At 36.4% G+C, this 16,766-nt stretch overlaps 2 protein-coding genes across 2 annotated transcripts; both read right to left on the bottom strand.

Moving 5' to 3' along the window:
• Window positions 1–569: 569 nt before the first annotated feature.
• On the bottom strand, window positions 570–10,987 carry LOC110799194 (heat shock protein 90-5, chloroplastic). The gene is made up of 19 exons (XM_022004415.2): window positions 10,607–10,987; window positions 10,193–10,266; window positions 9,742–9,867; window positions 9,553–9,646; window positions 9,087–9,167; window positions 8,849–8,992; window positions 8,415–8,531; window positions 6,657–6,701; window positions 6,503–6,577; window positions 6,275–6,379; window positions 6,043–6,183; window positions 4,447–4,539; window positions 4,233–4,310; window positions 3,694–3,948; window positions 3,315–3,417; window positions 3,042–3,216; window positions 2,835–2,940; window positions 1,806–1,895; window positions 570–1,069 (listed from the first exon to the last, which is right to left on the bottom strand). Exons 1-19 carry the CDS (start codon window positions 10,880–10,882, stop codon window positions 866–868), a joined length of 2,382 nt encoding a protein of 793 aa, XP_021860107.1. The 5' UTR covers window positions 10,883–10,987; the 3' UTR covers window positions 570–865.
• Window positions 10,988–11,806: 819 nt separating this feature from the next.
• On the bottom strand, window positions 11,807–15,832 carry LOC110799198 (uncharacterized). The gene is made up of 3 exons (XM_022004419.2): window positions 15,573–15,832; window positions 14,501–14,657; window positions 11,807–12,129 (listed from the first exon to the last, which is right to left on the bottom strand). Exons 1-3 carry the CDS (start codon window positions 15,750–15,752, stop codon window positions 11,984–11,986), a joined length of 483 nt encoding a protein of 160 aa, XP_021860111.1. The 5' UTR covers window positions 15,753–15,832; the 3' UTR covers window positions 11,807–11,983.
• Between the last annotated feature and the right edge of the window lie 934 nt (window positions 15,833–16,766).

The following is a 16,766-nucleotide window of genomic DNA, read 5'->3' on the forward strand; positions in this document are numbered from 1 at the left end:
AATCGATTTGTAGTGAATTCTATTTTATTTAAGGTGGGTCTTGCAACTAAACAATCACGTAGGCAGGTTTAGAATTGTCAGCGTCTCATTTATACAGGGGAATAAGTTTTGTTCTTTGTTTAACGTATTTGATTAGATACTCTCTCCATATGTTATTAAGTAGTGCACTTTGACCGGCACAGGATTTTAGGAAAGGTGATTTGGTTTTATTAAAAAAAAAATATAGAAATGAAGTAGTGAGTTACAAACAATAAAAAAATAAAAATAAAACGCGAAAGCTAGTCTCGTTTTGTATTGTTTTTACAAAAAAAAGAATGAAAATATGAAAACCACAAAAAGTGTTTCCAGTTTTTTGTGGTCAGTTTTCAAAATAAACATGATTACAATAAGTATAACTACTTTTTAGTTCATAACTCAATCTAAATCATATGACTTACAAAACCGAAAAACTAGAAACTGACAGTGATAACGAACGGGCCCTAATTTTTGTACTTTTCATATTTTCGTTTCTAGTTTTCTAAAAAAGCAAAAAAACTCGAAATAAAAATAATAACGAACGGGGCCTTAGCTTCATCATAAATCCATTTTCTTTGCTAAAACACACATTACACTTCTGTAAGCAGACAAGTAGGATTATGCATAAGAATAACTTGTCAATATTATTTGCTCTACCCCTAGCTAATTTGATACGGAGTATTTCATATGAGAAAGAAAAGTACTAAAAACCAATTCCCCCTAAAAGCTCAACAAGAATTGCACCATGCTCTACCATGTCCAGCGATTACTTCCGTTCTTCCATAAAATAATAAGTCAAAATTCTGAGGCAAAAATGTTGAGTGTACCAAACAAACAATGACTGCTATCATCAACTTTGCCATGGGTCATTCTCTGTTATGACTTCAGAGGGCTCAACCACTTGGTCATTTGAAGCTTCTGCAGTTTCAGAAGATTCCGATGAATTATCCTCTGAAGATTCTTCTGCTCCTTCATCTAATCTGCCCCATCTCCCTCCAAGGGCCATTGTCATCATCTCGTAGATCTTGTTTCCTAAGTCCGTTGGGCTGTCGGGCTGCAAACAACATACGTACATATATATATCACATGAAATACCAGGCCAGATTGAACAATCGTATGAGTATTAGTAAGGGTGCGTTCTATTCACCTGATTTTCACTTATTTTACTTATCTTATCTGAACTTATTAAAACTTATCAAAACTTGTTTTAGTTATAAATTGAAGGAAATTTAGTTAAACACTACCTTTAAGTTTGGTGGTTTTGTGAATTGCTACCTTTTAAAAAGGAAATTATATTTTACTACCTTATAAGTTTGGTTTGTTTGACTAACACTACCATTTGCCGTTTTTTGTTAATGTTTTACGTCTTTGGACTCCACTACAACGGTTATTTAATATGGCAAATGCACAAAATGACAAATGAACATAGATATTGAAAAGAATAGAAGAAATACACGACGGAAAACATTAACGAAAAACGTCAAATGGTAGTGTTAGTCAAACAAACCAAACTTATAAGGTAGTTAAATTAAAAAAAGTTTTTATAAGGTAGCAATTCACAAAACCACCAAACTTAAAGGTAGTGTTTCACAAAATTTCCTAAATTGTATTTGGTCAACTTATTTTTCCTGAACTTATATTTTCTAAACCTTTTTTTTCCTGAAATAAGTGGGAATAAGGTGAACAGAACAAAGCCTAACTTACTGTGACCCTTATTTTTCATGAACTTATATTTTTTATTTTTCCTAAAATAAGTGGAAATAAGGTGAACAAAACAGAGCCTAACTTACTGTGAATCCACTCGATACGAGAGCTGTTTCATACAAGAGGTCAACAGCTCTTTTGGCTTCGGTGCTATCCGGTTCATTCTTGCTGGCAGCCTGCATGCACCAAAAATAAAATAAACCACTAGCCAACATCGACAGCAGTTTTACCAAAAAAGAAAAAAAAGGTTTCACTGTATGAACTGTATCATCAATCATCATAGGCAACGTAAACCCGAACCCCCTTCTCCACCTAGTCATCTGTAATATACTTAAAATCACATGTAATGCTTTTGTCATGCAAAAAATTAGGATTCTCTTTTTTGCAGGCCATCGACCTAAGATCAACATGGAAATGACAATCGGTACCATGATAGCAACCACACTCCTCAGCTACTTTGTTCCGAGGCTTCAGGAAACTAACTTTGAAGTTGATTACACCAGTTTTCAGCATGCCATACCCAAACACAACCAAAAGAGGGGGGGGGGGGGTTGAAGGGTGAAAAAGGGCATTAGTCAAGAACATACTTCGTATATGTTATAACTAGCACAAAAACCTGTCACTATTTTTTCCTTTTACTTACTCCCTCTGTCCCTTGAGTACATACTCCCTCTGTTACGAAATAATGGGGATAATTTACCTTTTCTCGTTTGCCAATGTAAATATTTGGACATTAATATCTCTGATTTTGTATTCGTAAAAATTATAGAAAGCAGATATTTCGAAAGTACATATCGAGACGAATCAAACAAGACTTCACATGGCTATATTTTTCCTTACCCATAAATCGCAAATGATAGTCAAATTGAAATTTGTGAATAGTGTCAAAAGTCAAATTGTCTCTATTATTTCGAAACGGAGGGAGTACTAGTTTAGTAAGTTTATCCTCTCTTAACGCTAGACCGACACCCACCCACCCACTTTCTCTCTAATTTCATCTCTCCTTAACCCATCATATATCCTCCATCAATAAGCACTAAATAAGAGAACCGGGGGGTGGGGTTGTTATATTTTATTTCGCTCCCCTTTTAGAACAGAAGACGGAATAAACTTACATAGAGGTCTTTAACAATAGGGTGATCAGGATTGATCTCTAATATTCTCCGACCCCTCATGAACTCCAAGCTTGAAGTGTCTCCAAGAGTCTGTGCCTTCATCAACCTGAAGGAGGCAATATATACAATCATCAAACCAATATAGCACAAAACTTTGCACAAACTTGTAAGCAAGAAGACTCAAAACATAACAACAGTCCAGCTTACCTTTCCATGTTTGCAGACCATCCAAATTTCCCAGAAACGAGCACGCAAGGAGATGAGGAAAGACGATTAGAGACTTGAACCTTTGAAACCTTGTCACCAAGTTGTTGCTTCATCCAGTCACACAGAAGATTGAATTCTTGTTTGGTCTCCCTTTCCTTTACTTCATCCTCGTCACCTGAGGACAAATTTTTATCATGTTGAATAAATAACCTTCAGAAAGTACAGGGAATAGTCAATACAAAAATCTACACAGGTCTGGAACAGAAGTCTAACCAAGTTCCAGGTCTTCCTTGCTGATATCAACAAACTTCTTCTCTTTGTATGTCTGCAGGTTCTGGATGGCAACCTCGTCTATAGGCTCAACTAAGAACAGAACCTGTAACAGTGATCACCAGTTCAGCAAACATAAAAGTGATAAATAATCAATAATGATACAACCAAGTAGAAAAACCTTCCATCCAATAAGCTAAATACGGAGTATGATTTTATTACTAATGGCTAATCTACGGTAAATGCAAACAGAACAAAACAATAACAGAATAACTATATATATATATATATATAGGTCAATCAATTTCTGTATAAGTCAGTTCATCCAGAAATTGGATACCTAAAAGACCAAAGTAATTATAAGAACATAACAATCACATACCTCAATATCCTTTTGTAATAACTTCTCTAAGAACGGTGCACTCTTTGCACTTTTGAGGCTGTCTGTTGCCAAATAGTAGATAGCATTTTGTTTCTCACCCATATTTTCAACATAATCGTCTAAGCTAATCAAGTCTTCCTCACTCTTCGATGAGTAGAACCGCAAAAGAGGTGTGATGCGTTTGTGGTTTCCAGTGTCCTCGATACAACCGAGTTTTAGAAACTTGCCAAAGTTCTCCCAGAATTTTTTGTAGTCCTAAACCAAATTCACACAAACAGTTTGAGAGAAAGACTTCAGCAGAAAAAAAGGATAGCATACAATTAGTAATTTGTGGAGTATGAACAAAGGTGAGAACGTTGTACACCCGAAAAACATGACATTATGATAAAAAGAACATGGGATATAAAAATGGAAAACATAATCATGTTCTTTTGACATAGAGTCGTGTTCTTTTACACAAACATTTGTGTTCTTTGAGTGCACCATGTTCACTATGCACCCTTGTCCACCATCTAATTGTGTACAACAGTACAACTAACCTCTTTATTTTCGCTCTCTGATAATTCTTGCACCATGTCAAATGTCTTTCTTACTAGTCTTTTTCTCATGATTCTTACCTGCATCATAACGAGACAAAGTTCAGAACAATAACAGTACATGAACTCCAAAGGTTAATTAAATACTACAAACATTTACAGAAACAAGCTAGAATGAACAAAAAACATGAAACAAAATTGGGGAAGCAGGCCTTACAATTCTGCTCTCTTGAAGAATTTCTCGGGAAACATTGAGAGGAAGATCATCAGAATCAACCACACCCTTCACAAAGCTCAAATATCGAGGGAACTGCAAACAAAATAGAAGTATGGAGATAAGAAAATATGCACTCAACCACGGCCAAGAAGCATGTAACCCTTAAAAACTATCCTCAAGAGCCACCTCTTTCTACAAAACATATTGCGAGCAACGTTTGAAACTCAGACTACACTATTAGTGTCAAACTTAGTTGAAAATCCGCAAATACACCTCCCTAAGTTACTCAGACCAGGCAACTAGTGTCAAAATATATGCCTGTCAACGCCGTAACAAGATAGGACCAGATCAAATACTAGCTTAAATTCATTTAAAGGTGCCTAGTTCGAACTCTGAACTGCAAAGCGCAATGTAAGGAGACATCTTGTCAAGCAGACTAAAAAGATTCACAGCAGGCAGCAGACACAAAGAAACGTTCACCTCATGATTCAACTACAAAATGTTTGAAGGGGAAAGCTAAAATTCCAATTAGAACGTCATCAAGATGGCTTAATGGAATAAGGGAACCTCAAGATCAGCATTGAACATAAAGCACCATAATCACAGAAAGACCTTAAGATTCACTGGAAATAAAAGTTTACAACACAAAGGACATCAAAGGACTTCTTTTGGAGAATTTACGAGTCTTTTCACGTGATATACAATAAAGTTATTATTTAACAGGCACTTGTTGCCAAGTGTATCAAACAAATCAAATATAAGAGACAAAACAATGATATAACCATTTCATTAATCACTCAGATTAGAAAGCAACTACTCAAGCCTCTTCAGAATGTCCAATTTTAAACACTCATATTAAGTATTCAGCCTTCAATTTATACCATTTCTAACCCAATGTTTGTATAAAATATAGGTTGCTGGTGATGATTTACTGATTTAGATAGTAGCTATCTTCTACTTTCTACTCCAAGGCCATCACTCATAGTTCCTTCTACAACTAGTTACTGATCAATAACTCCATTTCAACCCTGAACTTGAATCTTTTTTCCCCAGTAGGCAGTAGCATAGGAGTTTCAAAATGTGTTGATAAACCCTCCTCAAACACAGGCTCGCTTGTCTTTTGCACTTGTTAGATCACTTTATGTTTTCTAAAACAATAAAAATTCACAGCAAATAGAATCTATACCTAGTATTTAAAAAGAAAAACCATGGATAATTAAATGACATGTGCCATCCCTCCTTTCATCCATCATTTTGTATTTTTTTATATATATTCTGTCAACCTTCAAATTCCCCATATATTATTTAAATCATATATTCCCACTAAAATCACAAACCCCCAATAACATTAGGACTTTAAAAGACCGTTAAACAACGACTATATAACTGGCCGTTCTTTGAACGAGCTCAAGAGCTAGTTTTCTTTAATATGCAAATATACAACTCATAGCACTGTCACTCTTCCTGTGACATCTACAGATGTAAAGTGCCATATCACCTTATTGTACCGTTTTCGAGAGGGTCACACTTGCTTAGTTAGCAAAGGGGGATTTCTGAAAATGGAAAGAAACAAAGAAACAGGTGGGAAATACAAACCAGTTCACCATCAAAATCGTCTGAAATAAATACTCGTTTGACATACAACCGTATGTTCTTTGTCTTCGGACTTATAACATCTTCATTATTCATTGGTGCCATCCCAGGGATATAGAGCACACTCCGAAACTCGACTTCTCCCTGCATAATATCAAATCATGTCAAGAAGTACAACAACGGTTGTTCCATATCAATTGAAGCACAAAACAAGGAAAAGCTAGACATATCATACCTCTGTCGTGAAGTGATTATATGTAAGTGGGTCCATGAATTCACTGAACGTCTTCTTGTAGAATTCATAATACTCATCCTTTGGGACATCTTTAGCGCTTCGCATCTATAGCATGAAATTAAATAGAATCATGTCCAATGGTTTCTCTTAGTACACTCAGATTATCAGCAAAAGTGTCCATAGTAAGTTGTAGATGAATGCCCAATGAAAGAAGAGGAATGCACTCACCCATATAGGCTTGGTCTCGTTGGTCAACTCCCAGTCCCAGTATTTCTCAGTGACACTCTTCTTCTTCTTTTCACCCTGGAAGAACAAAAATTAAAGCAAACTAGCAAAGTCCCACTACATGACATAACAGCTTCAAGAATAAAATGAAATCTACCTCTGGTTTCTCTTCTCCCTCTTTTGGTTCTTCTTCCTCCTCCACCTGCAAGATCACCGGGAGTTCTACCATATTAAATCTTTAAAATCAAACTCTTACATTGTAGGGGTGTAACTTTGTATGTCCTTTGGACACAATCCATACACCAAATTCAGTCAACTCACTTTAAAGTTTAAAATGGTAGAGGTGTAATTGTAGTTTAGTGAGTGTTTCAATTCCAATTTATTGGAACCCATAAATCTAATTCAATCCAACTTTGTAAAATTTAAGCTAAGCCATAACAAAAACAATATTATTTTCCTTTTCAACGCTTTAAGTTCCTGGAATAAAGAAATCCAATTTAACCTTACACTTTAATGCAACATTTAAAAATAAATAAAAATAAACTATGACACTCTGTGATCTGATGGACCATTTTATTTACAACCCTTCTCCAAACCTGCCACCTCAAACCCCAAATGGAAAAATCTTTAGATTTCGAGCCTTCTGGAGGCCTCAGCTGTGATACAGACCCAAAAGATTTCCACATTGAAGATTTGAGTGGAGAATATTTGTCCCAGAATTTAGATTGCAATTGCTTAAAATGGGGAAGTTGATTGTTTGGAGTTTAGGATAGCAACTCAGATAGGGTTTGAAACCAAAATTCAGACTCTAAGTGCTTATTTGGTTGACCAAAAAGATGGGGATTGGTAAAGCATTGGAATTTGAAAATTAGAGTTGTTCAGAAGGAATTTGATGTGGGATTTAAATTCCAATGAAATACAAATTCCTATGGGAATTTATTTCCCATATCAACCAACCAAGCACAAAAACATATTGGATTCGGGGTAATCTTATTCAGTCAAATTAATATACATCCCTACCAAAAGGCTTTACAAAAATTTAATAGTGGTTTGAACGGGAAAAGGGTGGAAAAAGAGAACTCAAAACCAAAACAGCTAAACCTTCACAACTCAAAAGATCAAATGGTAGTCTACTAGTCCACCATGTACAAAAACATAATAGGCTAGCCCAAGGGAAAAGTGCACTTTTTGGTTATGCAAATTAGTCAGTCCTTAGCTTAGGGAAGGGGGCAAGGAGTCTTTTAAAGGGAAAAGGATGTCAGAAAGTTGTATAGTTATACACTACCTCCGTGTTTTATGTTCTACTCACTTATTCTTCATGGGGTCAATTGTTTGACATTTGTCAGTTGTATAAAAGAAATAAACTATCCTTTGAGATCTTGTTAGATTAGTTTCAATGTGTATTTTCCTGATATTAAATTTTTATAATTTATACTAATAAATAATTAAATATATTAATGGTCAAAGATGTTGTATTGCAGCCCGTGTAAATTGCAACTGAGTAGATAAAAGAAAACAAAGATAATACATATAGAGATGATCAGTAAGGTAGGGAATAAGCAGAAAATTGTTGAGTGAATTCTACTTTGGTTTAGCTTGTATGTGCGACTGTTCAGCCACTCGAAGGTCTGGGATTGTAAACCTCATTTGATGATTTAATAGCATCAAGTTACACTCATGTATGATTTAATAGCATCAAGTATCAATTTTCTCAAATTCTGTTCTTCCTCATCTCTATTTCTCAAATCTCCAATCTAATAGAAAAATCTACAGGGGATATTCAAACCAATTCAAGGAGTCCAATTTATTTTGAAAATCAAACATAATAAGTAGTAACGTAGCAATTGTATTACATGTTTCTCATAATGAAAATTTAGCGGGGAAATTGCAGCATGCAAAAGGAAAAACGGGTTACCTCAACAGTTCTTGATTTTTCTTGCCATGTGTAGATGGGAAAAGAAACAAATTGTGAATAGTTTTTCACCAAACTCTGAATTCTAGCGGGGTCTGAGAATTCATACTTGTCATCAGGCTGAAAAGATATTGAACAATGAAAAAAGAATTAGAATAGAGATGAGCAATAAGACCCTTGAGTTTCCTCACAATAACCACAAGCAAAGAGACAGAAACAAATGAAATTATGCAACTTTACAGGGTTGGTTAAATAATAAAATGGATCTGGTGTAGGTGTATGCAGATATTCACTTCTAGCTTATGTAGATGCAGAAGTCACAGAAGCAAATGCAATTAATGCATACATCAAACTAAAATTACCACAAACATGAAAGCATTTTGACCCCTAATAAAATTATGGTACATATAGGATGAGGAAGTAAAAAATAAGCATACCCTTAGGTACAACGTGATTTCCGTTCCACGCTTCAGGATCTTCTCGGGGTCAGTTTCTTCCCTGATCACATATGAGCTACTATCAGCTACTGCTTCCCAGACATACTGCTTGTCAGACCTTGGGCTTTTCGTAGACACGACAACCTGATGAGAATTAAAGTTTCTAGTTTTAAAATGTCTCCTTTGTAAACTCCATACTGTGAGTAGCAACAAAATAGTGTATACAGAATCTCAGTACCCTATCTGCAACCAGAAACGCTGAGTAAAATCCAACACCAAATTGTCCAATTAAACTATTGTCAGCACCATCTTGGTTTTCCTGCACATGAACATACATTACTGGAATAGTGAACTGAACATTATGAAAAGCAAAAATGCATCATAGACAGATCAGTTTAGTTAAAATATACTTCCAACATTCTTATTTACATGACACAATTGGATTTTAGACACTATTCACAAAAACTCATGACTTCCTTTTGTGATTTATACTTAAGAAAAAGCATAGTCGTGAAGCGTCTTGTTAGATTATTCTCAATAAATATTTTTCAAATATCAACCTTTTATAATTTTTTCTTATCCATAATTGAAGATATTAATGTTTAAAATCGTGCATTGGCAAACGTGACTAAATAATTGTGTCATATAAATAAGAGCAGAGGAAGTACAATTTTACCACAAGAAAGGTTTCAACTTTCAAGTACCTTCAATGCTTTTAGGAACTTTGAGGTGCCACTCTGTGCAATAGTTCCCAAACAATCAACAAGCTCCTCTTTTGTCATTCCAATACCAGTATCCCTGATAATTAAGAGTAAAATGGTGAATACAAACTCATAATTTAATCATTAACGCAGTTGCGGCATATAAACAGGATAAAGTCAATGAACACATACCTAATTGTGATGGTCCCATTTTCCGGATCAGGTTTGATGCGTATTTCAAGATTTCCAGCTTCCCCGAGTAGGGAGGGGTCGGTAACACTTGAAAATCTGAGCTTGTCCAATGCATCACTCGCATTACTGAAAATTCAAAAGCAATCAGCACATCATACTGTTATTCTATTCATCCTGTTAACTGATGGAAGATCATAGTCATTCCATATTTGTGAAGAAATGCAAAAAATATGCACAAAGTATTCAAAGTTCAGCTAAAGTAATGCCAATTAGACCTCTGCTTTATTCTAAAATGTAACCACAAGGTAGGTATTCACTATATCAAAACGAGTAAGATGAGAAATGCAGATTTACACCTTCAAGGTTTCATTTTCTACACCTTTACATTAGTTGTAAAATGAGAAATGCAGATTTTAATGTCACTCTTTTGGAAAATAAAAAGAAACCAAACCTAACAAGTTCTCGGAGGAACACTTCCTTGTGGCTGTACAGGCTGTGTACGATTAAATCCATCAACCTACTCACCTGCAATGACAATCAAACAAACAAAACTGCGATTTTATTCGAGCACACACAAAAAAAATCATTGAATTCCCTCCAACCAAATTTCAGATTGAACAGAATTCTTCTAGTTTTGAATTCCACCAATGGACCAAGGCAACAACAATTACCCAATAATCAAAATTCTATCATTTCAATTCAATTAACCATTCCACCAATGGACCAAAGCAACAACAATTACCCAATAATCAAAATTCAATCATTCCATTTCAATTCAATTCAATTAACCAATGAAACAATAAATTAAAGGGAAATGATATCGAAGGGCTAACAATAAGAAACATTAAAACGAACGAAAACTCACCTCGGCTTGATACTCAAACTTCTCACCAGAGGCATCCTGAGGAGCCTCTTGTTCAGAAACAGCAGCATCACAACGAACAGATAATTTATCGGATTTTCTCTGAAATTTCTTAGAAATGCTAAATTTGGGACAAGTTCTAGGCAATTTATTACGTGGGCAGAAACTACTGCTTAAATTCAATACTTTGTTGTGGGTATTTTTGAGGGCGAATGAAGAAGATGAGGGAAGTGAAGCCAAAGACGCGCATGCCATAGTTCTGCTAAGAACAGGCGCCATTGGAGAGGAGAGGGGAGGAGAGAAAGGATAAAACTGTTGAAGATAAGTGAGAAGTGAACTGTGAAGAAGCCCCTTCTAGGCTTCTAAAGTTTCGAGGGTTTTAGGTAGAATTACCTAATGCGTCGCGTCGAATATAAAGGGGTTGGAAAACTTCAACATTGACTAAGACTGTTTAATTAAACGTGTCGTATTAAGTATTCGTTCAATTAATTGTGTCGGAAATTTTTGGCAGTAACCCGCGTATATTTAATGTTTGGATCGTTTTGTCGTATTTATTCAATAAAGTTGCTCTTGTTCTAAAGATTTATTACGGAATGGGCAAAGTACCGGTGATGTTTGGTTGCACTGGGGAAGTTATATTTCCCTTGTATTTGCAATTTTCAGGTGTTTTAACTTCCTAAGAATTTCTTATTTGGTTGAGCGTTGTAAGTTAGAATTTCAATGGAAAGTTCTACTTACTAGTCCAGTCTTACTTACCTAGGGGGACTAGGTAAACAACTTCCCCCGTTTTAGAGGAAGTTTCACTAACCAAACAACCGCTTTGCTCTCCACTTCCTAAGCAATGAAATTTCCCATGCATTGGAATGTCAACCAAACTAGCCCACGATAGATAGATTGTTGGTTTTTTCTTTCTTAGGCAAGTTAAGTCGTGTGGGTTTTGTGTCGAAAATCTCAACACTAACCCTATTCGTTTAATTAAAAGCGGTGTATCTTGTTGACTCGTTCAATAAAAATGTCATAAACTCTTGATACTAATCCGTTTTTTCATACCAGATTTCGTTAAGGGCAGGCATTTTACCAGAGGTTTCGTTTCGTGTTAGATGACTTAATTGTTTGGTTTATTCAAAAGGATGATCCTCATGATTTATGAACCTTTCCAATCTTAGTTTCCAAGGGGGGGGGGGGGGGGGAGACGAATTCATGAAAGGCTGTTCTAAAATCAATCAATATAGCTTTTTGTTTTAAACTTTCTTTTGTACAAGTGGAAGAGGGTTACATACTTAGTTACTTACACACAGAAAAGAAAGGGTGAAGTTGAGATAAACAACAAAGTTAGAAGTTACAGTAACCTATCAACAAAAAGAAAAAAGAGTGGTAACTCTAGGAAGAGCTTCGAGTAGGTCGTTGAATTGGACTCTTGCCACCAAGTGTTTGAATTATGGCTTCCAAAAGTTTGATATCACTGTCCCTCTTGTTGATCTCCTCCTGTTTCGCACGCAGTTCTTGCATATGCAGTTCAAATACTCCTGCCATTTAAAAGATAAGCTCGTCAGAATGAAATCTGGATAACAGAACATGCATACAAGTCTACACAAATGTATTACACGATAAAGTATGAAACAGACATCAAACTTTGATCTCCACAGTCCACACTCGACTCTGGCTTTTGTTGGAGCCTAATTCGTGAAGTTTTCAGCAATGCAGGGCCGGTTCTGACTGTTTATGGGCCCGGGGCGAAAATTAGACAGAGGCCCTTAGTACATTCATGTCCGACAAAAATTTTAAATTTAGGTGGGATAAAGTAAAAATGTACCGGTTAATTTAGTACTCGTAGCTCATAATTTATAAGTTGATATCATCAAACTAGCTAACACTTGCTTGCATCTAAAAAACTAATCTAACAAAACAAAAATAATAGTTCGATCAACATGGAAAATGACCCACTTTAAGGTAAATACGAAGTACATGTAATTGGAATCTCGGTTAGAAAAATAAAAAAAAGCAAGGAATCCAAAGCAAAATGACAGTGTTCAAATAAATGGGCCTTGGCGGACTCGATCACGCATCGCCTGTTACACCAAAACTCTTCTAAAACCAACTGTGCTACAACTCATCAGTATTACAATCTAGCTTTCTTAATATTATATAACTCATTTTCCGATTTCGGGGCCCCTTCTCCCACGGGGCCCTGGGCGGTTGCCCCTCAAAACAACCCCCAGGGCCGGGCCTGCAGCAATGACATAACCGGGAGAACTCACAAATTAGAAGGTGCAACCGGTTGTATATAGTTCTACATACAACCAGGGTAAACCACATTTTTCACGGTTTTAAAACACATTTTTCCAATTTAAAAGCACATCCGCTTACCCGGATCCTGTTATACTTAATATGTTCTTTTAAAGCGGATGTGTTTTTGGTTTGTAAAAATGTGCTTTTAATCGGTAAATACGTGCTTTTAAACAATAAAATGTGTTTTTTGAAGGAATAAGATTACAAAACGACCCGGTTGTATGTAGAGCTATATACAACCGGGTGTACCTTCTACCAATTGGGGAGACCTAATCATACTCTGACGAGTCCAGAAAAAATTTACCAGGAAAGAAACCCCATCAGATACTGACTTAAATGTAATACACTGAAAATATCTTCAAGACTTTAAGCTCGAATTTTAAATAACTGTCAACAACCAGATACATCTCAAGTTCTCAACCAGTTACAGGCAAAGACCTACAAACAGGTCAGGTCCTACCAAGAATGGACATTGCATGCATGGTTTCATGATGACAAAACTAGGAACTAAGCCGTATTCTTATGTATAATGGCAAGAATGACAGTCGCACTAAACCATCACATTTGCTTCAGATGCATAACATGTATTACTAGGTAACCCACAGGGGAACAATATCAGGAGGAACCTTTGTCAACAACACCTTTCGAAACAATTTTGCATTTTGTACACAGCATATACAGGTCAGGTCGGAGGACAAGAGTGAACTGGTGAATGAAAGGAAATTGGGTGATGTATGGAGTTGTTTTCTCTGCCTCACAGCCTTAATATTCTACAGCAACGAATGATGTAAAAGCTAGATGTATCAGCGCTATCCCCTAGGAATTTAGTCAGATGAAAAGCGATTGGTTCAAAAACTTGATTTCTTGAGAAAGTCTTGAAGCTTGGTTAGGCAGAGTGGATAGTTAGACAGTGCAGCCCTTCCTTGAAGGTACCCCCTCCTCCCTTCCTTTGTCAGCAAGGATATGCCCTCTTAATTCTGTAATCATTGTAATGTCGTGAATAATCTTGGTCGTCTTGCCCATCCTCCCCAGTCCCCACCCCTCAAAATAAAGAAGAAATAAAAATATATTGAGGCTCTGTTTGTTTCAACGGAAAACATTTTCAAAAGAAAATGATTTTCCATGGAAAACAATTTTCAAGGGAAAACATCAAGGGAAAATAGTTTTCCTTTGTTTGTTTTCTTACAAGAAAAATTATAAAGAAAAAGAACATAAAATTGGAAATGAGAGGAGAGAAAAGGAAATGTAAAAGATTAGAGTGGAAAATGTGTCATTCTTTCTTTTCAAAGGGAAAGTTGATTTTTCCCCTAGAGAAAGTTGTTTTCCGCCTTTGTAAAAATTATTTTCCACCCTTAAACAAAACAAACAAAGGAAAATGGAATCATTTTGCGAGAAAGTGTTTTCCGTCAAAACAAACGGAGCCTGAATGGGAGGGCATTTCCTGAACTGTAGACAGAGTATTTTAGGAGGTTTCTGACCCACAACCCTTAAAGAAAATACAAGGCCTTGACTAGAGTTTAAAAGACGGGCTACTATAAGTTGCACTTATCCATAATTTCAAGTATAATTGTGAACAAAATAACATGGAAAACAAAGGCTTTTCCATACTTGATGTGTTCTCAAGTTCCTTTGTGATTTCTTGTGTGCGTAATTCAGCTGCCTTTTGAGCAGCCTCGGCTTGTCTCTTTTCTGATCGAGCATGAGCAGCAGCTGTGATAGCAGAATCAAGCTCCCGTTCTAAAGTCTCCACTCTTTGCTCAAGAACCTGCACAGAGCAGCGGCTGAACTTGTAAACAACGTGTAGCTCCTCATTGGGCATTATAAGCCATCAAAAGTGCAGTTAACAAAGATGCAATACAGTACAAAATGAAATGTATTTTACTATTTTACAACTAGAACACAATACAATCGCCTTCCCAACTGCCTCCGTTTGCCTACATGCCTATATTTTCGGTATGAGCTTCATAAAGCAATCAGTACTTTGAAGAGACTACCCCTCTTCCGGCTCTGCGTCTCAGTGTTATCTTGCCATTGTTGCAAAGCTCAACCTCCATTTCGGTGAACTTGCAACCAAATTTTAGGAACTTAAAGTCTTAAACCCAAGCTATGAACAATTAAAGCATACAACATCCAATAATAATCCAAATGAGCCTTGTAGAATGGTATGTTTCCTACCACTAATTACCAAACATCTATACTAATTCTACTGCCAAGGAGACTGTTGCACCTAAATCAATTTCAAGCAGCACAACTGACAGAAAGAGCTTATTAAACCTTGATAAATACTCATAGTTTTCAACAATTTCCAGATGCAGATCATTATCAAAAATCAATTCAGAGCTTTTACCCGAGATAAAATTCATCAATATTCAATAGAGAGACTTTCCCTACATTCGAATCTTCTAAATAACCCAAAATCCTCAACATCTCCAACTGATCTAGTTAGCCAAAAAAAAAAAACACCAACCCAGTTCATCAAATTGGTGAACAATTGGACCCACCAAAACCCCAATTACAATTGCTTCTCCATAATTATCAAATTGTAGTTAAAACCCACCAAAATTGAAGGAATATACTAATGCAACTAGCCAATTAGCATATTCAAGGGAGATGGCAATGCAAAAATATAATTCAATCCAAGAAATTGATAAGGAAATCTGTACGAAAATGAAAGAGAGACCTTGATGGTGCGAGACTGGTGGGAAGCAAGAGACGCTTTGTTGTAGGTATCTTCATCAACAAACACCGCTTTTTTGAGAAGAATCTTTTGAAGGGATTCCAGATTTCCAGAAGTTTCCGTGAGATTGGCGATGGCTGCATCCCATCTGTCGTTTCTTTTCCCTTTCACCCCCTCCTCCATTCTCTTCTGTTCTTCACTTTGCTTTGGCTCTGTCTTTCTCTCTTCGAGAATTTTGCTACCTAATAGTTGAGTCCATTTCCCCCTTGACTTTTTTTTTGGAAAGTGGCTGTTAAACACCGTTCAAAATTACGTAATTAACCCAAACAACTTATCGATATATCTTGATCTAGCGATTAAGACTTAAGATTAGGGATTTTCGGTTGTCAATTCAGACTAATAGATCGGGTTCAGGTTGCCCGTTTATTTTGTTAATGGGTTGGATTGAATCGCGTTCGAAAATTAACTGGTCGGATCAGGCGACACCCTCGTCATCGGAATTTCAGGGTCGATTAAGCATAAGTTCATACCGGGTCGGGTTATAGTTAGGTTGCGTCGGATGGGAATGCGTTGTGTTATAACGGGTATAGCCGGATTGTAACAGGTTTGGATCACATCGGGTTGCACCCATATTGGGTTGGGTTCACCTAATAATGATCTGAAATGTGTCTGGTTGAACAGGTTTAGCCGGGGTTACATCGAGTTTAGGTTCATATGTCAGTTCTGGTTCTTATTATTTCAATTCTTATTGGTTTGCATTCATACAATGTGGATAAATCAGTAGTGGAATGAAATTTGTGCGGGTTGTACTTTGGGTCAGGTCAATTCGGTTCCAAATAAATTATAAAATCACATTATAAGGTTACTGTCGGGTTTTCCTAGGGTTGAAATGGTTGGGATTGAAACAGATCGGATCATTAACGGGTTTCAGATCAATTCGGTTCGGATTAAAATGGATATGGTTGTTGCGGAACAACTTGTTATCGATTTTCGAATCTTAATCGGATTAATATTTTTGGGTCGGTTCGTGTTTGGGTTGAATACAATCAGATCAGATCGGGCCGCGGGCTTTGGGTTTCTACTCGTTGTTTATTAACGATTCAGATTATAAACAATCGGGTCAAGCTAACGGATTCAACAGTACGGGTTGAAAATTGACAGGTCAAGACTGAGGGTTATGTACGATAAGTCATACCC

This window comes from Spinacia oleracea, chromosome 4 (genome assembly GCF_020520425.1).
Source record: "Spinacia oleracea cultivar Varoflay chromosome 4, BTI_SOV_V1, whole genome shotgun sequence".
NCBI lineage: Eukaryota > Viridiplantae > Streptophyta > Magnoliopsida > Caryophyllales > Amaranthaceae > Spinacia > Spinacia oleracea.